This window comes from Myodes glareolus, chromosome 2, assembly GCF_982192425.1.
Source record: "Myodes glareolus chromosome 2, mMyoGla1.1, whole genome shotgun sequence".
Taxonomy (NCBI): Eukaryota; Metazoa; Chordata; class Mammalia; order Rodentia; family Cricetidae; genus Myodes; species Myodes glareolus.
In genome coordinates, this window is record NC_142027.1 from 53,213,574 (window position 1) to 53,236,424 (window position 22,851).

At 40.1% G+C, this 22,851-nt stretch overlaps 1 protein-coding gene across 6 annotated transcripts in view; it reads right to left on the bottom strand.

Annotated features, from left to right (window-relative positions):
• Window positions 1–22,851, bottom strand: part of Cd96 (CD96 molecule) — a 78,584-nt gene that overhangs the window by 13,320 nt on the left and 42,413 nt on the right. For 4 of the 6 annotated variants that reach the window (XM_048454342.3, XM_048454339.3, XM_048454341.3 and 1 more), the window contains exons 6-9: window positions 21,737–21,827; window positions 19,506–19,694; window positions 15,044–15,136; window positions 5,829–5,900 (exon numbers count right to left, since the gene is read on the bottom strand). In XM_048454342.3, the coding sequence (XP_048310299.3) occupies window positions 5,829–5,900; window positions 15,044–15,136; window positions 19,506–19,694; window positions 21,737–21,827 (445 nt within the window). The remainder of the gene's footprint in view (window positions 1–5,828; window positions 5,901–15,043; window positions 15,137–19,505; window positions 19,695–21,736; window positions 21,828–22,851) is intronic. The other 2 variants (XM_048454343.3, XM_048454340.3) reach the window with 2 other exon arrangements.

Consider the following 22,851-nt stretch of genomic DNA (forward strand, 5'->3'; position numbering starts at 1 on the left):
TGCTGGCTGGCACCCTATCATCCTTCACCTAAGTTCTCCTAGGTGAGACTTCTCTAGCCTGTTCCCTGAGACCAGTGAACCTACCCGGGAGTTGCTTTGTTCTGAACAAGTATGTTGTTATATTTGTAATTTGGCTTGATCTGGTTTACTGTATCAGGAGGGAAACCTATTATTTGGCTAAAAACATATCAATAACCTCTCTGCCCTACCTCATGCTGATGTACAGGATGCCAAGAATATTTCCAGTCTTTCTTTGCCCTTCCTCATTTTCTCCTCTTCTTCCTTCTCTCTTCTGTCTGTGCCCCTAACCCCAGCACAGCATAATATAATAACAATATAATTAGATATGACAACAGTCTGAGAATGTCGCTCATTTTTGTAGAGTGCTTGCCTAACATGCATGAAGCCCTGGGTTTGATCCCCACCACCACAGACAGACCTAGGTGTGGTGGTGTGTGTCTGAAATCCCAGCACTCAGGAAGTAGAGGCAGGAGGATCTGAAGTCCAATTCAAGTAATTCTCAGCTACAGAGTGAGTTGGCGGCCTGCATAAGCTACATGAAACTGTGTCAAAAATAAATTTCCAACATTCAATTAAGTAAATAATTTTGTTTTACTGTGCATCTACCTGAGTCATCTTCTTTTCCGATATGCAATTATCTTTCTATTCATTCACTCTCTGATGAGCACAGACTGTGTGCCTGTCATTGTTGTAGATGTTAGGATACACAGGGCAGTGAGACAAAGGTCAAAACTTTTAGGTCATGTTCCTTCATACCCCACAGCCTAGTACAACTTAAAAAATAATATACATAATGAAAAAGATTACACATTGAAATGTATTATGGTGAGAATTAAAACATGAAATGCTTTGGATGCACAATATAAATTTATCTTGGGATTGTCTTTTCCAATAACATCCTCAATAAACCCTTTTCTCTACTGCTGCAAAGTTTTCACTCCATAACCAGCAGTTGTCCCTTCGTTTATCTGACCGTCGCTCCTTCACTGGTGTTTCCCTGACTTGTCCAGACTGCCCTTAGGGACAAGGTATATCCAGGTAAACATAAAGGGTTCGTGGCACTTGTTTATACCACACTCTAAAGAGCAAAGGATGATAAGACATTTAGGTAGGTAGAGAATTTTAGCAGTTATTGCAAACAGCTCTCCTTTATATTACACAACATAAGTGTGGATATCTTCCTTTGTGTCACTAATGTTTTTTTGTCAATTTATATCCACTGGGCAAAACCTTTCTGTGTCTTTGCATATATAAGATGCATTGAGTATATTAGTACATCCTGTTTATAGTTTCAGATGGCTTCATAATACTTCATTCTCTTCAACATCCTCCTATTGTTGATTATTCTCTGTCCTTAATATTGTCTCACTTTTATCCATACGCATAGATTTTGGATTGTTATAAATAACAGTATATTTGTCCTGTCCTTTAAAATTTCTCACAATACTATTCTGAATGTTATCACATGACTAGTCTGTGTATTAAATCATATTCTTTATAATTAATTATGTTTTTAAGATAGACTCTTATCTATAGCTCATATGGACTTGAAACTCACTATGTAAACCATGCTGGCATCAAACTCATGGCTAATCTCCTGTTTCAGTCCCTAGAGTGCTGGAACTACAGATGTAGCCACCACATCTGGCTACATTTTTATTTTTAAAAATTAAAATATATGTTTTCCCCAGAATTCTTTTGTACTGAACACAGATTGATTAAGATTTATTTCTGCTGCTACACATGGCTACTCCCCACTCATCTTCTGCTCCTCTATAACATTTTCTTTGCACATACAGCAATTTATCTGTTCTGTTGACCACTGTCATTTAGATTATTCATAATTTTTGCTGTATAAATGGAGTTTTCTGCCAGTATTGATGCTCATTCCTCCTGTGCACAGTAAACTGTGGGAGAAGGCCTAGAACTAGGAGTAAAATTGTGGAGTAGAGTTTGTGGGAGAAGGCCTAGGACTAGGAGTAAGATTGTGGAGTAGAGTTGGCCCTGTTCAGCTTTCACACACCATGCCTGAGCTGTGGGAAGAGAGAGTAACAACATGTGTTCACATAAACAGCATGTTTATGTAATTACAACATAGCAATGAACAATGACAATGCAGAAAACGTGACTCTGGTTTCAGTTTTTATTCACCTTTCTTGATTCCTCGAGTCAGAACAACTCTTTAGATGTTTCTATGCCGGTGTGTTTCATAGTTTGAAATGAAGGGTTGCTTCCATTTTCTATTGGCTTTTGCTGTTGAGTTCTAAGATTTCCTTACGTACTTTTCCTATTGTCCTTTGTTTTGTTGTTGTTTTGAGCTGTAATCATTCTTTATACCCTCTCTTTCTTTTCTCTCTGTATGTATTTGTGTAGTACATGCATGTGGATGCATGTGTGTGCAGAAGCCAAAGAAATGTAAGCAAGAAATCACTATGGTAAATTTTCAGTACAAAGTGTGCTTAGCTCATCAAAGGCTCACAGATAAGCAGAAAGAATGAGGCTTCCATTCTGGCCTAGCTGGGACTGGCACTGGCTAGTCTCAACATCCCGAGAGCTGGAAGTGGCAGACAATCTGCAGGGCAGACATCCTTATTCAGAAAAGGGTGTAGTCTCAAGCCCCGGGATGTTTCAGATAAGGCTTTGCATCCTGAGCCAATAGGACACTTGTAGAGTGTAAAGATTGTAACTCACTAAAGTACCAGTCTAAGGGCAACAATTTCTTGGGACCAGGAACTTTAAAAACACTGTCTGTTTCAGGCCAATTCAACATGCCAGCCTTTTTTATCTCTTCTCTATGCTGGTGTCCTTTCTGCAGAACCAACAGTCGTTTCACTTTTGAGAGTCTCCTGAGTTTGTAGTTAAGGAGTTGAGGATCTTGTTTCTCACAGAAAGATGTCAGCCTGCTGCCCTGCTCTATCACGCTCTCCCTCATCCCCTTGAGATGCAGTCCCTCACTGAACCTGTAGCTGGCCAGCTGGTAAACCTCAGCAATCTCCTTGTCTTTAAGGCCCCTTTCCCCTCCATAGCACTGGGTTGACAGGCATGCTTAGCTATGCTGACTCTCGCGAAGGTGCTAGGGATCTGAACCCAGGTACTCATGCCTACACACAAAGCAAACACCAGTTCCCCCTGGGCCATTTCCCCAGTCCCTGCTTACACAGTTGTAAGGGTACTGAGTCCTTTCAGTTGTGAAATATGTGGCCAATATCTTCCCCCACAGTAGAACTCCTTTAAAAACTTTTTTAAAAAAATTGTCTTATTGCCAGGTGGTGGTACACACGTTTAATCCCAGCACTCGGGAGGTAGAGGCAAGTGGATCTATCTCTGTGAGTTCGAGGCCAGCCTGGGCTGCAGAGGGAGTACCAGGACAGGCTCCAAAACTACAAAGAGAAACACTGTATCGAAAAAAAAGAAAAGAAAGGAAAGAAAAAGAAAAGAATTGTCTCCTCATGAATCAGATTTCTTAATTCCATGTAAGTTATCAATCCTTTTAGAGTCAGTACAAAAACCACACTTTTATTTCATATTTAAATTTTTGCATTTTGACATCAAGATCTTAAACTATGCTTATTTTAGCTGTAAAGAAGTTCACTGAATTGCACAGAGTTTGATCTGTTTAGTTTTAATGTGTGACAATATTGTTTATTTGTAAGATTTTTTAAAATATAAATCTATTTATAATCTATTTTATAAAATCAAAATAGGTCTTAAACTATATGCAGTTCGCTTCTATATAATGTGTAGCATAAAAGTCCATTTGAGCGCTTTTCTTAAAAATAATCAATGTTTCAGGTAAGTTGGCTGAAAAGTCCCTCCTTTTTCACCATCATCCGCCGTGCTACCTATGTTCTGTGTCTAAACCCCACTGATCTGTGTCTCTCCTTTAATGCTCCTCCTTCTGAGCACTGCTTTTTCATCCCCTGTTTTGGGGTACTGAGTTTAAACATAGGTATCAATTATTAGTATATTTAACAAAAGGACTATGTTAAATTATGAAGAGTATTCCATTGTCTAATGAGGAAAGTATGTGATGAATTAAAGATTGTGATTAATCTAACTTTGGGCCTGAGGTCCACCAAAGAGATAAAAGCAATAAGTAATATCACAAAGATCTGTCTATGTGAATTCTTTTCTCTCTCTCACTCCCTGGGTCAGCCTTCCAGGGACACAGTGACCGAGCCAGAGAGCACAGATGAGCTCAGAGGTTACGTCTGATTTTGAACCTTAGGCCAGCGATGTCCTCGTTTCTTTTTATTCTACTTTACATGTGACCTCCCCTGTCAGCTCTCTGTCTTCTGCCACACAGAGGCAGTAAGTGTCCTCTGTGGGCTGTTAATATCTACCAAGTTGGTCCCTGCAGTTGGCACGGTTCCAAGTCACAGTGGTTCCTTTACATTGCCTTCGACTGTCTCTTCTTTTTAAAAAAATATAATATTTAAATTTGTTCTTTGAGAATTTTATGCACGTATATAGCTTACTTTGTTTATATTCTCTCCCTGAGTCCTCCAGCTCCTTCTGGACTCTCTCCAACATCATGCACTCCCTTCATGTTCAATCTATTTGACTATCTATCTATCTATCTATCTATCTATCTATCTATCTATCTATCTATTTATCTATCCATCCATCCATCAATCTGTCTCTCTCTCATCTATCTATATTTTATCTATCATCTATCTACCTTACTCCTTCCTTTCTCTCCCCCAACGCATAACTCACTGAGTCTAATTAGTGCTGCCCATATATGCATCAGTATGGGACCACACATGGGAACATAGTCAACCTGTCAGTGACCACACCCTTAAAGAAAACCAAGTTTCTCTCTCCCTAGCAGCCATCAACTGCCAATAGCTCTTAAGCTAGGGGTGGGAGTTCATTCTCTTTTATTTTCATTATGGATACACATCTCCTGGCTAGTTTGCACTTTCTACACATGTGTTCAGAACTTGGTCTGACATTTTCATTGGCTTTTGGTTCTACCTTCCCTCTTCTCTTCATCCTCCATTTCCCTCCTGCTCCTTCCAAAAGACAGTAAGTAGTGCCATGAACTACCTATGCATCAGGAGATGACATTGAACTGGCTGTGCAGCCAGTTCTTGAACTCATGATCCTTTCTCTTCATCTCCCCAAATCCTGGAATTACAGGTTCAGGAAGCAAGATGAGGATGTCTCACTGAGAAAAAAAAGGCTGAAAACCCAAGCAGAGACAGAGGCGGAAAGAAGGTGGTATCAGGGAGACACCCTATAGCTGCTGAAGGAGAAAGACACCAGAACCTCACCAGTAAACCTTAGCCTCATGGTGATATACAGATGAACAGAAATGGGTTAATTTAAGATATAAGAGTTAGCTAGTAATTTGCCTGAGCCATTGACTAAACAGTGTTGTAATTAATATAGTTGTTGCATGTGATTATTTGGGTCAGGGCGGCCAGAAAACAAAAGTACAGTCTCTGTTTACGACAGGTGTGGACCATCACATCTTATTTTCGGCTCCTTATTTTCAAGACTATTTCCCAGTTACCACAGCAGCTCCTGCTGTCCTCCCCTGACTCTTCTCATGTCTGTGCATTGAGTTTTCTTCCTTGTATCATTAGTTATTGTGTATCTGTCTCTCCTCACAGCAAATTTGGAACTTAGATCTTGTTCATATATGTATGCTAATCATCTGCAACAGTACTTGAAACATGGTCGATGCTTTGAAAGTTTTCAAGAATATGGTTATGAATGAACATAGGACACGGTGGCTGTTCAATACATGTGTTGAGTGACTAAATAGAAGACACAAAGGGACCCGTGGTATACTCAACAGTTTTTGCTGTCTGTTCCGTGGGATGTCTGGACATAGTTGAAGCCTTTAGTCGTCATGCTGGAATTGCTGGCTGAAAGATAAAATTATTTTCAGAATCCAACTGTTTTTCTTATGAAACTGTAATTTAATTTTGCTTTGATGCACTGTTTTTTTTTTTAATCTGTGTGACTTTGGGGACATATGAAATGTCCTTCCTACTCAGACACTGGCTGTTCTGAGGCTGACACTCTGTGATTCATGTTCAATGTCAACTTGTTACTGGCGGTTTCCCTTTTTCTAACCTTGTAACTGCGTTACTTTAATATTACCTTAAAATCCCTTGACAAATGAAAGGTATATTGTAATGCATGTCATCACAGCTTACTGTTAAGACTCTAGCAATTATCACATCCTTATGTAGTCACTGCAGGGTAACTCTAAATCAACCAGAAAACATAGACTTTTCCCAAACTTCAAGGTTTTAGATACAGTAGTAAGACAATGAGTTGCTGAACATGACGCAGGGGAAGAAAGCCTGCTACACTCCTTGGGGAGTTGTATCTGGTGTCGACACATCCCTATCTACAATGGCCATTGAAGTCATACCTTGATATCCTGCTTGTAAAACAAAAACTTCCAAATTGCTATAAGTATTTATAGTCACATGCTTAATGATGACACTAAACAAGAGAGTCTTTGGGAGGAATCTAAGAAGGCACATATCTAATGACTTCATTTTAAATATGAAAACAAACTGAACAGGTTACATAGCAAATATTCAAATCACTCCTTTGCTACCAACACAGTTCTAAATTCAAATCTATTATATTCACTTTCCAAACACATATTGAATCAATATCTGCTTTGTACCGAACACTATTCTAGGTGCTAAGGGTGAGGCAATAAGGGAAATCAAGGTTTCTGCCTCACAAAATTTACCTTACAGTGTATTTTCAGAAGGACAAAATATTTTCACCTGCTAACTAGGGTTTCATATTTACTTTGATTTTTTTTAGCTGACAATGAATTTTCGTAAGAGTATATTTCCACATACTATATGTTTGTATTTATTTCAATTCTTAGCTTACAAAGTCATCTCCATCTTTACAACACACCCTTTCCTTCCTTTTTGTCTTGGCCACAAATGAAAATGTGGCTCACGTTTGCTTACAACATGAATGCTTCTCTGGAGAGGAGGAAAGACAGATGAAGGGAGAAGAGCATCCAGCCACACTCTGTTAAAAACTTGTCTGCATCTCCTTAGGAGACATGTTTTCTATCTATTTTGATGTATGTATTTCTCCTTTGTTCCCCCACACACCTAAGGTGGCTTATGTAAATACACGCAAAAGAAACGAAACAGTGAATGAAAAGAAGAAATCAGGACAGGAGAAACAGGGAAAGCTGAGCTCTGTTGAAACCAGGATAGGGATAGGACACAGTGTGCATCCCTCAATACTTTGTTCCTTTAGCAGATAGAGTCCCACATTTGCCAAAATTTTCTAGACCAAATGATTGGAAAGAAACAACATGTATTATTTGATTGATGTGCATTAAAAGACAACATAAGTCAGTTTTGGAAACTTATTCTTCTTACCATAGTTGAGAAAAAGATTTTCCAAGTTCTTGTATGATGACTGTTGTGTAAGTTGTACAATGTCCTCAACAACACCCTTGCAGTACAATAGCAGCGGACTGTGTTTGCACAAGCTGCTCTAATTAGAGAAAACTGTACAATGTCCTCAACAAAACCCTTGCAGTACGATAGCAGCGGTCAATGTTTACGCACACAGCTCTGAGTAGAGAATAATGTGCCAGCTTCCCGAGTGCGTCGATTTTAGAAAAATTATCTTAACCACTGAGTCATCTCTCCAGCTCTGGAAAAATTCTTAACTGGATAAAATGGATAATGAAATTTTTGAAAAAATTGTGTATGGTAAATTAATTGGTGTATGGTTACAAGTAGTTCATGTGCAGAGATGTCCACAGCAAATGACTCCTTAATGCAGCCTGCTGGTGAAGTCCAAAGAGATGCAATGCCATGTATTCCTCCATATAAACTGTCACCTACCGGGGAGCTCTTAGGAGATGCCTTATGCTACTTGGAGATTTGAATAGGCAGCAGCATCAGAAAGGGAAGACGTGTGAAGGGGAGGACCTCAGCTCAGCCATGTGTACTGACTTCTGCGAATGTTTCTGAACTCATTCAGAGCTCAGCATCTTTCACAGGCAAAACTCTGGCGTTTGTCAAGGGCTTAGAACACATGAGCCCCTAGGAAACAAAAGAGTCAGCGAAACCTGGCCTCTCTGTCCACACACAACCTGGTTTCAGGTTAACTGGTCTTCCGCTTGGTTTTTGTTATCATTCTTGGCCTGTTCAACTTTGCATAGGTCATTGAAAGAATGAGTCATTTACTATGGGGCCTTATTAACCACAGAGAAGTAGAGTGGAGTCCATCCGGGAAAACAATTGTTTTCTAAATAAATTCAACCCACTCTCCTTCCTGCGGGTTTACACCATGTCTCGGGATTGAGGTCTGCTCACATGCCACGGCCACATATTAACAGTCACAGTCACCCCCCTGCATGCACTCTTTGTTCAACAAATATTTGAGGGCTTGTATCTCTTAGGTGCTGACCTTGAAATTTGGAATATTGCTCCTCTGCAGCCTACGTCCATGGAGGAGACATGAATGATTAGAGGAGACATGGAAGGGATAGATAATCAAATAAGGAATCCAAATCTGACAGCAAGCATGTAAAGCTATGTGTTCTCAGACCAGGAATACTGTGGGAGAATTGGACCAGGGAAGGACAGGTAGAAACTTCTCTGCATTCCAAGCCTTAGTAAGCTTGTAGTAGCTGCCAATCCTAGGGTATACATGTATGTAATTATCAAAATTTTAAAATGACATTTTTAAAAAGGTGATCATGTCTGATTGTCTCTACATGCAGTAGAGAATTTTAAAAACAATTTTAATTGTAGTTTTGAACCATTCACATTAGTAATATTCTCAGCATGAGAATGGGGTATTTATTTCAGTCTTTTCGGTTTCAAGACTGAGTCTGCCTCCCAGCACACTAAAACCTTTGCTTTCCAATAATTGATTTTACATTATGACACACGCTATAGGCAAAAAGTATGAAAACCCAAATGATAGATAGTTGATTGCTGTGTTTCCTGGTTGTTTATTTTTCCTTCAGTGTGAAGACTAACTGTTATTAAATTCTGCAAGCGTTCAGACATACATCATCATGATTGTTGTTTCCAGGAAAAAAAAATAAGCAGCGCTTCATCCAATTTGCTTTGTTTGCACTAGTTCAGAACCTTTCCTGAGGTTAGCCGAGGTTCACAGCCTTCCAGGCCATTTCGCTTTAACTCTTTAAATATGTCCCACTTAAAGGGAAGCCGTACTTTATCAGAGTTTCTGTAGATATTCATCTAGTCTGGGTTGAATGGAGGGGACAGAAGAATGCTCTACAAAAGTTAGTCCTGGCTGTCGCCATGCGCCACTGTGCCAACTGCTTCTTACCCTACATCCTTGTTCATTTTCTCGGAGCCTGACCCCTCTGCTTCTCAGAGAAAGCATAGATGGGTAAAACGCCAGTGGTTCCCCAGTTTGATAACTTTTTGAAAATTTTATAAGTCACCTGCCCACGCACTCGTGAGATGACGGTGGCCAGTTTTATTTTTCATAGCCTAAGCTGCCTAGATGAGATTAGAGCTAGCCTGTTAAAGGAAGCCCTTTCTTACTTATTCCTTCTGTCTTTTCTGGTATCCATGCTCCCTGAGTGAGGGGTCTTAGCCAGGAACAAAAGGCTGGAGTCAGACCAGGGCATCGCGAAGCTGTTTCCTTGTCTTCACCTCACACAGACATAAAGCACAAAGCCAATTCATGTCAGCCCTCTGCGGCCAAGGCAGACCCATGCTTGCGGAAGGGAGAGAAGAGAATTTCTGGACTAAATTAATTTCTTTCAAGTTTCGGCACTACATTTGACAAGACTTTTAAATTATTGATATATGTCTGTTCTAGTGGCTGAAAAAGACCAGACGACATTTATTATATGAAAATCACCCCCCAAAGGGCCAAGTAATTTGTCTGAAATATCTTCCAGAGGCCAAGAAACTATTCAACAGAGCTCATTTGAACAGAGAATGATGGAGAAAATAATTTTTTTTGCTACCCAGTCCAGCTTATATAATCAACCAAGTGCAAGAATAAAAAAGATTTGCAAGTTCAGTCAGAGCAACGTGGTTAGTCAGGCCAACTCATCCAAGACTTCCCTTGTATTCCAGGGATATTGCCTGAAAATTAAATTATTTTCCATACCACAGTGTTTTCACTCAGCCTTCCGCTGCATCACTATAGCATCTACTGGATGTGCGTGGACCAATCTGCCAATTTCCTTCACAAACTTGGAGCTCCCCCACAGCACAAAGGGCCTTTAAAGGCAGTACTGAGATGGCAGACTTGCCCTTAAGAGAATCTGGGCCGTACTGACACATTCCAATGAGCGATATCAGTCGCAGAGGTCAGACTGAGGTGTAAACTGACCTTCAGGTTGGTGTGAAGGAGACACTCACAGAGACGTCCTAAGAACACTCCAAAACTCTAGTCACAACATGCTTGTCTAACATGTTAAGTGAAGGGCTAAGAGGATCATATACCACCAGATTATTGGTCTGAAAGGGATTCAAGTCCAACTCAACGAAGACAACAGAGAGTAAGGCAGAGTTCTCCACATATGTGGTACAGTTGTAGACAGATTAGTTGTTAGTAGTCTTAAAACTTGGTCATCTGGGGCTGGCAAGGTTGTTCAGCAGGTAAAAGGGCCTACTATGTGATCCAGATGACCTGAGTTCAGTTTGTGTGATGGAGAGTGGAGGAGAGTTGACTCTCAGAACTTATCCCACCCTCTGAGCCGCCTTGGTGCCTCGGGATTTTCTAGAACTAAAAGAGAGCATGGCGTTTTTGTGTGGATGTTGTAGAGCCTTACCTACAACGCAGATTGTATTAAGGTGGCTGGAGGCAGAGGCAGAGCACGGAAGGGCGCTAGGAAGACGCAGAGCACGGAAGGGCGCTAGGAAGACCCAGAGCACGGAAGGGCGCTAGGAAGACCCAGAGCACGGAAGGGCGCTAGAAAGACCCAGAGCACGGAAGGGCGCTAGGAAGACCCAGAGCACGGAAGGGTGCTAGGAAAATGCTGAGCATGGAAGGGTGCTCTTTCCTCTGAATTATTTCTAACAAAGGAGATGCGAGTTCCATTCTTGGATACTGAATTTCTCAGGAACCTCTGGTCCAGCAAAGAGAAAGATGAATGCAGGTGTTCTCTGTGAGCAGGAGCAGTAACAGCTTCAAATGAGCCTGGAATTATTCACCACAAAAGGCATTTGTGCTAACAGAGGAAGTGGTCTGACTACCTAGGTTCCTTTCTGACTTGTCAACCTTCTGCACAACTTTACATTTGCTATTTAATCTCTTTGCGTCTCAGTATTCTCTCCTGTGAAGTGGGTTGTAATAACACTTCAAGTTTGTGCTATTGGCAGAATGAAATGAAACAATGTATTTATGGTTGAGAATAATCCCAGACACACTGGGAGAACATGACAAATATCAGGGACACTGTTCAGCTATGTGACACAGCCTTGTCGGTGGGGAAGAAATGGTTAGATAATTGCTAGGAGAAAGCTGGAAGGCACGTGTGTGACAATATTCTAAAAGCCTTTCCTTTTTTGTTTATTTATTTATTATTTATTTATTAAGAATTTCCACCCCCTCCCATTTTCCTCCCCCTTCCCCCCTCTTTCTCTCTCTCCAGTCCTAAGAGCAGTCAGGGTTCCCTGCCCCGAGGGAAGTACAAGGTCCTCCCCCGCTCCATCTAGGTCTAGGAAGGTAAGCATCCAAACAAACTAGGCTCCCACAAAGCCAGTTCATGCAGTAGAATCAAAATCCAGTGAATTTTGCATGCAAATGAATGGAAATAGAAAACACTTTACTGAGTGAAATAACCCAGACCCAAAAAGATGAATATGAACCTTCATCTGGTGATGGATGGAGATAGAGACAGAGACCCATATTGGAGCACTGGACTAAGCTCCCAAGATCCAAATGAAGAGGAGAAGGAGGGAGAACATGAACAAGGAAGTCAGGACTGCCAGAGGTGTGTCCACCCACTGAGACGGTGGGACTGATCTAATGGGAGCTCACCAAGGCCAGCTGGACTGGGACTGAGCGAGCATGTGATCAAACTGGACACTCTGAATGTGGCTGACAATGAGCGCTGAATGAAAAGCCTTTCTTTGTCCCCGTATTTAGTCAGGCAATCCTGGTGAGGATCTGCTATATGACTCTCCATTTCTACAAATGCCTTGTTGAGACTGCCATCAACGTAGGCCACTGTAAATCAACATCACCCAGTCTTCAGGCTGCCTGCTCTTGCAGCTCTCATTCCACACACATCGCTTCCTCTTTCCTTTTCCTCATACTCTGAGAAGCCACAGAGACCTCTGGCATCCAGATCACTGTAAACCCACAGCCCACTGGTTTATCTCACCTTCACCTGGCCCCATCACACCTCTCTCCCCAGCAGTCCTATGACTCCCGCCTCTCTTCTGAAGGATGCCTTCAGATTATTTACAGCTGTGCTTTAGATGACGATTTTAGTTTGGGGGCCTGGTTAATTTCAGTGTATAACTTTAAATAAGTAATAATATTTTTAAATAATAAAATTTAGACAGTGTTAAAAGGATAATAGTTTGAAAACCCATTTTGTGTCTTTCTTCCAGTTGAGCCAATCCCTCCTTCTAGACTGCATGCAGACTTCCCCAGTCCTACTGCATGCTCACCGTGGCACACTGAGCCTTGCTGTCATAGTTGGTCGTGGTGGTGATAGTAAAGGTGCTGGAGAGATGAACCCAGGGATGTACCTCTAAGCCACAACCTAGCTCTCTCTCCTGCCTTGCTCCTTTCCCATGTCTATAAATAGTAATAACGTTGGAAACTAATGGAGTTGCCATCACACCCAAATCAGCAACATCCTCTACCTCCTTTCAATTCTCTGGGACTCCCTTGCTTTAGAACCAAGTGTCTTGACCTGGCAATGCTTCTTACAAATGCCCCAGTATGTTTGCAAGCACACTGTGTTGTCTGTCGAATGGATAAATGTCTTGACTGATTATGCAAGCCTGGGTTCATGCCTCTGCGGTCTGTTTTACATAGCATAACCCATCTTCCTGGAATATTTCCACTCCACAGGGTATGACCCCTTTTACTTTCCTGCTTTTAATTATGGTCACATGTGTGTGTCACCTCTCTCATGTGGGCTTTAAACTTTCTGATGGCAGAATAAAAATTGCCATTATTTTTAACGCCGTAAGGTTCTTGTATGTAATATTATATACCTAAAATATTATAAATAGTAAATGGCATTTCAAAGTATAACAATCTATCAATTCTTTTAATTTTTGAGCTATTCAATTAATATTATGACCACCTATATATACTATCTAAGTACATGTTAGAAGACAAAACAAATCTAGTCTGGTCTCTTTAAGTGCCAGACTGGTTGGGAAAAGTGCTATCTAATGTAACTAGAGTCAGAGTCAGCAGACTGGTATAAATAGAGCCTCTGCTACCACTAGGTGCTGATCATGTTTAGTGTCTCAGTGTCCTGCTTGGAAGAAGGGAAAAGGGATATTTGTGCTCTTCACTATGAATAATAAAGAAGGACAAACAACTCTTCATTTAATATAAAAACATTTAAAATGATACAGCACCGTGACTTATATTTGATCACAATTCCTACTCTTCTTTTCAAGAGATGAAATCCCAGCCCTTCCCCTGAGAATATGCTTGTTTCTAATGGAGAGAATGAAGCAGAGGTGACCAGCAGTGAGGGAGAGAATGGCGTTAAAAGGCTACTTTTCTGTAGCCATTATTTCTCGAAGTACTTTGTCAGGGAGAAGCCAACAGCCATATTAAATGCAGTCCTACTGAGAGGACCATGCAGTGAGCACTGAGGCATCTTGTTTTGAGAGTATTCTTGAGTTCAGATGTACATGCTATTGTTCCAGCCAATCTTTCAGATGACTGAAGCTCAGGGCAATGACTCAAACTCACGGCACATAAAATCCTTCGTGTTGTCGAGCTAAGCCATGGATTCCAGACTCCTGGAACCATTTGGGATGTTTTATAATGCATTGTATCAAAGTAATTTTTCACACAATGTACAAATGATACACAGGGCACTGCAGAGGTTTTATTCTTCTTCTTATTATTATTAAATATGCTGATGTTTGCTGAGTGAAAATGTCTGTTGTAATTTACTGGCCTTTGAAAGTGGTAGCTAAAAAAAAAAAAGAGAGAGAAGGGTGATGAGAAAGAGGAAGGAGAGGGGAGCAGGAGAGGGAGAGTGTTCTAAAACACCAAGAACCTGAGCGTGAAACTTCTGACGGGTGGTTTGCAGGCATTTTTCACCTGCCAGCTACTTCTCACTTTCTGTAAGGTAGCTGTGTGACAGTGACCGTAGGCAAAATGTAAAAGGCTACCAGCTAAAGCAATTGTTCACTCCTGTGGACTGCTTTTGTTTTATTCCATTTTCAAGCAAAATTGATAGTTTTAATTAAATATGAAATGAAAGCCATGCTTCTACTCTAAATATAACTTTGGATTTTTTTATATCAGAGGTCACCATGGATCTCTATAATGTGCAAAGGCCATGGGCAACAGGATTATGCCTTGTTCGCATCAATACCAACCTCTGAGACTCCCTGTTATGCATGACTTTACCATAGCAACACTGACCAATGGCTCCCACTGTGAATGCTGCTGTGGGTGGGAGGATTGAACTCAAAGTACTCACTAGCCATCCTGGTGAATTAATTTGAGGCCAGACAAATTTAAACATATAATGTTCAAACTATTTTAGGCCCACAGTCTCCCCACTTGCAGCCATTTTTTAAGCTCCCCAGTGAGAAGATGTCTTGGAGGACTGCCAATTTACTATTTAATAATGAATACAGAATTTAAATTCCTCATTGAATATTTACTGACTTCAATTTGCCCATGACTTCAAGTGTTAGCTCTTGGAAACTATGAGAACAGCACTTTGGTTTATGTCAAAGGTCATAACAAGGAAGGACATGAACCATGCAAGTCTCCTAGTTTTAACCACCCGGCTTGTCAAAGCATTAGTAGATTATGCAAATTAAAAGTAGTGTGAAAACCTCCTTACTTGTAGGAGACACATTGTCATTTGGAAAAGGTTGTGTGCCCACGGTAGATCCTGTCACACTGGCAAGGTTTTCCGTTGGGACATTCACCGAATCTGAAAGTGTAAGGCAGATGTTTATAATGGAGAAAATATTGTAAGCAAAAGATATGAATTCAGTTCTAAGTATATTTTATTTGTTAATTATCTATCAATCAGTATTGAGGACTTGATATGGACCAGGCAGTGAGATTAACTGGTGAGTGGGAGAGGTGTGAAGCTGTTTTTAATTTTCTTTAAATACCTTAAAATATTTATTTGTCCCCTCTCTCTTTCTCTCTCTCTTTCTCTCTCTCTCTCTCAATAGAAAGCAAGATGTGTTGTTTTACACTCATTTAATTTTCTTTAACCACCATTATGTGTTTTACAAATAGTTCTACTAAAGGAATTTTTAAAAAATTATTTTATTTTATGTATATGGGCAGTTTGCCTGCATTTATGTATGCAGACATGTGCACCAGGCAGCCTCCAGGGACCAGATGAGGGGTTAGGATCTCCCAAAACTGGACTCACGGATGTCTGTAGTTCACCATATGTGTGCTGGGACTCAAACCCAGGTCCTCTGGAAGACCAGCATGTCTTAACCACTCAGTCATCTCTCCTGCCCATGAGGATTTTTTTTTAAATTACAAATGTGGCTAGTTAATGTTTGAGCCTGGAAGATTTTGTGAGTTTTCTAGATACAGCATCACTGTTTAGATTAGAGTCATTAGATTAAGAAAATGATCACACTCTTCTTGCTCACCATCTACAATTAGTCTCAAGTCTTCAAATGTCACACTCCCAACTTAATATATTGGTGTTAATCATCCCTTTTCCATCTTTCATGAACCACACATTCTATCCAAAAGGCAGCATTTCAACCCAAAGGTAGTTCACTCATGAAGACTTCCTAGTCTTTATGCCATTTCTCAACAGTTTCACAATTTCAAGCTTTCTCACATGAACCTCTTTAAAATTAGAGAATCCTGGGACCTTCATGATATACCTCCTTCCCTTGATCTTAATGCTACCAAGAGTCTTATCACTTTTATTGATGGGTCATGTCCCTCCAAACAAAGAAAAACTGGTTTTGTTCCTCATTGTATTGACAGATATCGATACATGGAATGATGTATATGCAAAATGGCAGAAAGACCAACATTAAGTGCCTATCTGACGGCTCTTAAGTAGTAAACATCCTCTTCTAAAATGGCATGCTGTTTAGATGGTGTGTGAGGCTGAAAGGTGAGTGCTGACATGGTTGTCTCTGTGGAATGGTTTGACAGAGGTTGTAAGCCAATGCATATAGTCAAACCCCACCCATTCTTAAATTATGAATAAAATATTTTTGGGATACAGTCATACTAATCTGCTTACATGCTGTCCATAACAGCCTGTGTGCTGTAGTTCTTAGTTGGGTAATTATGACAAAGATAATATTATCTATAAATCTTAAAATATTTGCTGTCTCACTCTTTATAGAGGAAGTGCCAATTCCTCGAATTGAAGGTATTGATCATGTTCTGTCCCAGACTGATACAATGTAATGCATTTATTTTTAACTGAAGGACATTTTTCTTTTAGAACAGTATTCTGATATATTTCATAAACAAACATCTTTGGAAGCTGAAGGGGTCAGCTTTACAATACATTTTGGAGATTTTACTATAAGATTTGCATACTGAGAAGAGCTCTTTGCTCTGTGTCCAGAACCCACATAGATTTCAACATGAAATCTGAGCTCATAAACCATCTGTCTGACTTCAGATTGTACCAAAAAGTAGAAACACTGCCTTGATCAAAATAAAAATCAGGGCTGTTAAAAAGACATGACTACAGCCTAACAGGCATAAGTGATTTCCCAACACTCAGGTGTAGAACCAAATAGGGTTGCTTCATGATCATTTTAGGTCACTCCATTTGCTGCAGTGTTGAAAGGGATGGGCTTCTGGCCCTCAACAACTCGATCATAGGCAAAGGAGCCTCTCAGAACCCCATCAGCAGCCATGAGTTTGGCCCACCAGAACATCTGAGTCAGTTCTGAGATTTCCTATGAACAGCTGTCAGTCCTTTCCTGGTACACCTAAGAAATGAGCCAAATCCCAGGGCACATGAGATCCTTTCTTCTCAGAGTGGAGCCCCCCCCAACCAGCAGGAGAAGTTTCTTGCAGAGTCTTGTTAGAAATATAGAACTTCAGCTCCAGACTTGCAGAATTAGAATCTACATTTTAACAAGATGGCTGGGTGATTTGTAGGCATATTAGAGTCTCTATTTATGCTTTTAGGATCCCTAGAAGCAGACACAAGTTGAAATTTTGGCTTATTGTAGGAAGTCACAAGGCAAGAAGTATTTGACTAGAATCTTCCACTTAAATGCTTGGTGTTCTTCTTCTCTCAACTATAGAGATAGCTTTTGACTTTCTCCATACCCTGAAATAATACATGAGCACACTTACACAAGTAAGAACACAATGATTTGTTGATTTGTGTCTGGATGGGGCCAGAAAGGGAACTATAGTTTTGGGAACCAGATTTTGGGAAACTCCAAGATTTATTATCTTTAATATCTTGTTGTAAGGGCTAAAAGTTCTTTTGGTGATTAAAATTTCCCTACTCACTCAGAGTCTACCCTTAAGAAAAAAGAGGGACTTCTCTGTAAAATTTGAAATACAGTGTGTTTGGGGCATGAAAATCAGTGTTCCTTTTTATCTTCAAAGTTTTAATTATTTCCTGATCTTGAAACAAAGTTTGGGTTGCACTGGTTTGGGGGCACATGGGAATAGTATTCTGTTTAAGAACTGAAGATCTTAGAGCCTTTAGCTCATGGCTTCAGCTTCTGCCAAAGTTCAGCTTTGGCACATCTGTATGAGACATAATAAACTTCCTACTGTTCTTAGACTGCAGCCCTGCCTGTGGGCCACCTTCTAGGAAAGAGTTGTGCTCATTCTTCAGGGAGTTGACTGAAGTTGAGTAAGGCTGTTTTCATATAAGTCCATCAGAATTTCTGAATGAGTGACTCTGAATTGACAGGGATTCTTTTTCATATTTAATTATATGGACACAGGTAGAGTCTCAGGGGATACTGCCCTTGTCTCAGCATGGAATTTCACCTGCTTCTTAGTGTGGGAAAGGCTTTGTACTACCACATATAGTCCTTCATCTGCAGATCCAGTAACCAAGCATTGTATTTAGGATTCTGCCAGGGCACAATGCAAACTGTCCTGTATAAAAGGCTTCCTGAGTAAATTGGTATATTTTTATGGATATGTTATAGACAACTTTTATAAAGATAGGATAACAGTTAAAGAGGTTAATAGCTCTACAGAGCTGAAATAAAGATTCACAAATCTGTTTGGTTTTGTCTTAGTGCTACTAAATATGCCCGTTTGACAGTCATCATTATAGTTTTTAAGAAATACACATGTCTGCTGTCACCACATTTGCTGAGACCCTTGTCATATTCTATATAGTAAAATCTCAATTATTTTTGTATGGTTCAGGGTAGTAAACTTGGTTATTCAAATTTCGTAATAGCTGGGGTGGCTGAATTTATCAACTTTTTCCAGTCATAAAAGTCTCCATGTAAGTACTGTGGTTTAACCAGGGTAGTGAAGTTATTATGGTACGCAAGTCACCCATCTCTAAACAGTGAGAGTACACATGCTGGGACTAATTAAATCTTCTCAGGTTTCTTTTCTTCATTTGAACATTTGTTTAGTTGTGCATGTGCGCCTGAGTGCATATGTCGTAGCACACACCCGAGGACCAGAGGACAACTTTCTGGAGTCTGTCCTCTCTTCGACCATGTGGGCCCCGAAGATGGGACTCTGTCGTCACGCTTGCTACAAGTGCCTTTACCTGCTGAGTCATTCACCAGGCCAAAATATGTTTATGACTCAGGAATTTTAAGATAGTTTAAATTTCAGCTAATCGTAGGTGTTATTATTAATTTGCATGGGATGATAAATAAACCAGAATGCCAGTTGATTCAACATCACGATTAGTCTGGCTGTGGTGACTAAGGACTCTAATTCTAGCACTGGAGAGGCTGAGGCACTAGATTGCCAGGAGTTAGAGATCAGCTTGTACTAGATACTGAGTTCCAGGCTAGTGGAGGCAATAACCTGAAACACCCATCTGGATAAAAAAAAGAAAAAAAGAAATGACAAGAAGAAAGAGTTATTATCACAATAAAAAAGTACTGTGAGAAAATCTTTATAGAAAAAGGAATCATTTTCAATTTTTATTTGGAGAAATTATTTTGAGATTCTACTTATGAATTGTTTAATATTTTGAAATTTAGCAATTTCAGATTATGTGGAGATCTTTCTGGTATTGTACTGATGTGGAAATAATAAAAGTCCTATCCTTTCCAATTAGTCATGCTCTGAGTTGGTGGCACTCTTGACTAAGCCTTATTGACTTTGCTCAACAGGGAACTCACCCAAGGGAAGCAAGATGGCTTGTGATGAGATATTCCACATTTTATTTCTGGGACCCGGGGACAGAGTCATACACTGAACTGTAACGTTGTTTGATTGGACCGGCCTGTTACCATGTATCCTTCTTAAAACCGACTTTACTTCCCAAAATCCACCTCTGTCAGTTTTCTTATCATTTGTCACGTATATTCCTGCAGGACAGATGGAAGTATGATTAGTCCCTGACATTTTCTGTATCCGCCAGATGAAGATGCGGAGACATGGCATAATAAAAGTTGATTTTACTTTGTTTTGAGATAAGGGTCTCTGTTTGTCGTCCAGACCGGCCTTTAACTCAAGACTGAAGTCGTCCTCCCACCAGATCTGTGTAGAGAGCCTAGAAACTGATACTGCCCCACACAGCCAATTGCTAGTAATGTAGGCTCTCAAGCAGTTGGCCTTTAGCTTTGGAGAAGCAAAGCCTAGTTCTAGCAAAGCTGGCATTAACCTGTGGTGGTTGTTCCAGCCCTGTGTGGCACTGATCCATAGTTGGGCTGTACTATGCATTCATTATATGATTTTCTTCTGACCATGGGTTCAAAGGCTTGGGGTAGATTATTTCAACTCATTAGTGCCATTTAGTAATGGAGAAATTTTGTACTTGAATTGGCTTGAACTCTGGGGAGGCTCTTCTGTAGACTCTGGCCATGTAGTAAAAAGATATCAAAAGAATATAAAACAGCTCCATTCTGCTTTGAGCTTCCCTAATGTGAGGAAGTGCATCTGTGTGTGGTCCTTGTAGAGTGAAGGTAGGGACTGTTGAGTAGATTTGACTTCCTCCTTACTATAAATGTAGTATATGATATGTATTCTAATTCTGATGCCCTATAGCCTTCTCCTGAAATAGGTTGTGTATTGATAAGCATTTTCAGTTCTAGTCCCATGAGCCTTCTCTAGAATGTTCTATTTTTCCACTGTTAAAATAAGTTCCAAATTACATGCAGTGATAAATTACTTAAAAAAAAATATGTTCTCAGAGGCCAGTTCATTCTGAACTCTCACAGAGTCATGACATTAAAGGCTCTTTGTTTATTTTGAGACCAGTGTCTGGTATGTCTCTGGCTGACCTTAAATTCATTATGTAGTCAAGCATGACCTTGAACTTTTGATCCCTTTTCCTCAACCTCCCAAGTACAAGGATTGCAGGCCTGTGCCAACATTCCTGGCTCCCATGAAAGGTTTTTCCTGCTAATTCTTAAGCTATTAGTTAGTAAAGTATTAGCCAGATGCTATTAGTTGTATGCTGGTGAGCTTCTGACCACACTGTCAGGCCTCTTATGTGAGAATGTACTGGGCACGTCCTATCTGGATGCTTTACTCAACAGGGTTCACTTAACCGGAAAATATACTTATTGTAATCTTTAACATATACTTTCAGAATTGTGTTGTGTTATTGTTGGAGTGAACTGCTTTTGAAGTCAGCTCATTATATAAATAATAAACAATAATCAAGGGATCTATGAATTCATCTACCAGCAGAAGCTGTTAATTTTAGAAATTAAAAGAAATAATTGAGCAAGAGCTCTGTGATTCAGCTATTGTTCCATGTGTTGGAAGGAAGAGTCAGTGGAAGGCCTGCTGTCCAGGCGCAGATGCCTGAGTTTATTTTGGCCATGCTGCCATGGTTACCACCTATGAGAAGTACTACTTTCTGCTGATATTGTCTGTGTGTTTCCTGCCCCAGAAACTAAATCCTCCCAGTAAACTTGTTCCTTATGAAGGAACCTTTTATATCCACCCCTACTGCCACACCCCCAACCCTGCTCCAGATATTCACAAGAGAAAGTGAAAGTTATCATCAATTGACTTAAAACAGTGGTGTTTTAAAAAAATGAACATAATATCTTAAAATAACAAGGCAGAACAGACACTAACACTACAAAGTCAGAGATATTATCATTAACTACATGTTTATTAGAATGTTTTCGTCCTTGTGAAGGGTATTTGCTTTCACTAACACCAATTAAATGGTGTGTGTGATCTTAAGAAATCAACTATACCAGTTTTATTCTGGAAATGTTGCCTTCTACTCCCTTGACAGAGTCAGATGAAGTATTACAAAGTGACACCTAGTAGGTAAGATGATGTTTTTTTCTTAGTGCAAGAATTAGTTTTAATGCCAAGATCAACTTGAACACAATGCTTTCTAATGCTTGGTGTTGCCAAACACGTTCCCACAGCTTGGTTTCCTCACCTTCTTCATTGCCTTGAAGAAACCTTCCGTCTATTAACCAGGTGATGTTTGTTTTGGGGAACACCTTCTTCAGTAGGCAGGTAAATACTCTCTACAACAGACAGAAAGAGGATCATTTTCGAATTCGGAAGAAATTCTTGCTCCTTCTGTCTCCATTCCTATGAGACACTTAACAAGAAATGATTTTGCCTACCACACAGGCACAGGCCACACAGGGGTTATTGCCTTTGGGGGCCTTGGAAAATTTGTGGCTAGAACCGTAGGTCAGTCTAGGAATATCAAGACTCTACCAATGTTGCAGGAGGTTTATGGGCTCTGAGAAATAAAACTAGTATCAAGTTAATACTAAGTAGAAATCAAAGAGTAGAAGGAAGAAGTCCCAGAGCCATAGAAAAATGTGACTAGATCAAAAGGGAAAGGGGATCAAGACATTATTTTTCTTTTTCCAAAACAGTGTAAAAGACCATCCATTGTTATGGTCATGGAAACGATTCTAAGTAAATAGATCATTAGGAGTTTAAATATTTCATAACCCCTTTTTGTTTTTCATCTTGATTCTCTACAGTAGACAGTGCATACTTCCTTTTGGTAGGTGACAAATATGAAAAAACCAAGGTGTCACATGATTAAAGGAATTATAAGCAATCAATGGTATTGCAGCCCAACAAATATCTTGGTAAAATATTTTGGACTGAACGTGGGAGGATGGGTAGCATAGTGGTTTGAATGAGAATGGCACCCACAGGCTCATATATTTGAGTTTTTGGTCTCCTATTAGCAGACTGTTTAGGAAGGATTAGGAGGTGTGGCCTTGTCTGATGAGGTGTATTGATAGGAGTGGGCTTTGATGTTTCAAAAGCCCACACCGGCCCAGTCTTGCTCTCTCTGCTGCCTGTGGATAAGATTTAAATTCTCAGTTACTGCTCCAGTGTCATGCCTGGCTGTCTCCTGCCATATTCCCCACCATGGTGGTCAAGGCTCACTCCCTGGAGCTGTAAACAAGCCCCAATTAAGTATATTATTTTGTGTTTCCTTGTCTATAGTGTCTCTTCACAATAAGAGAACAGTAATTAAGACAGGTAATTAGGTTATAAAATCAGAAAAGTTAGATCTTC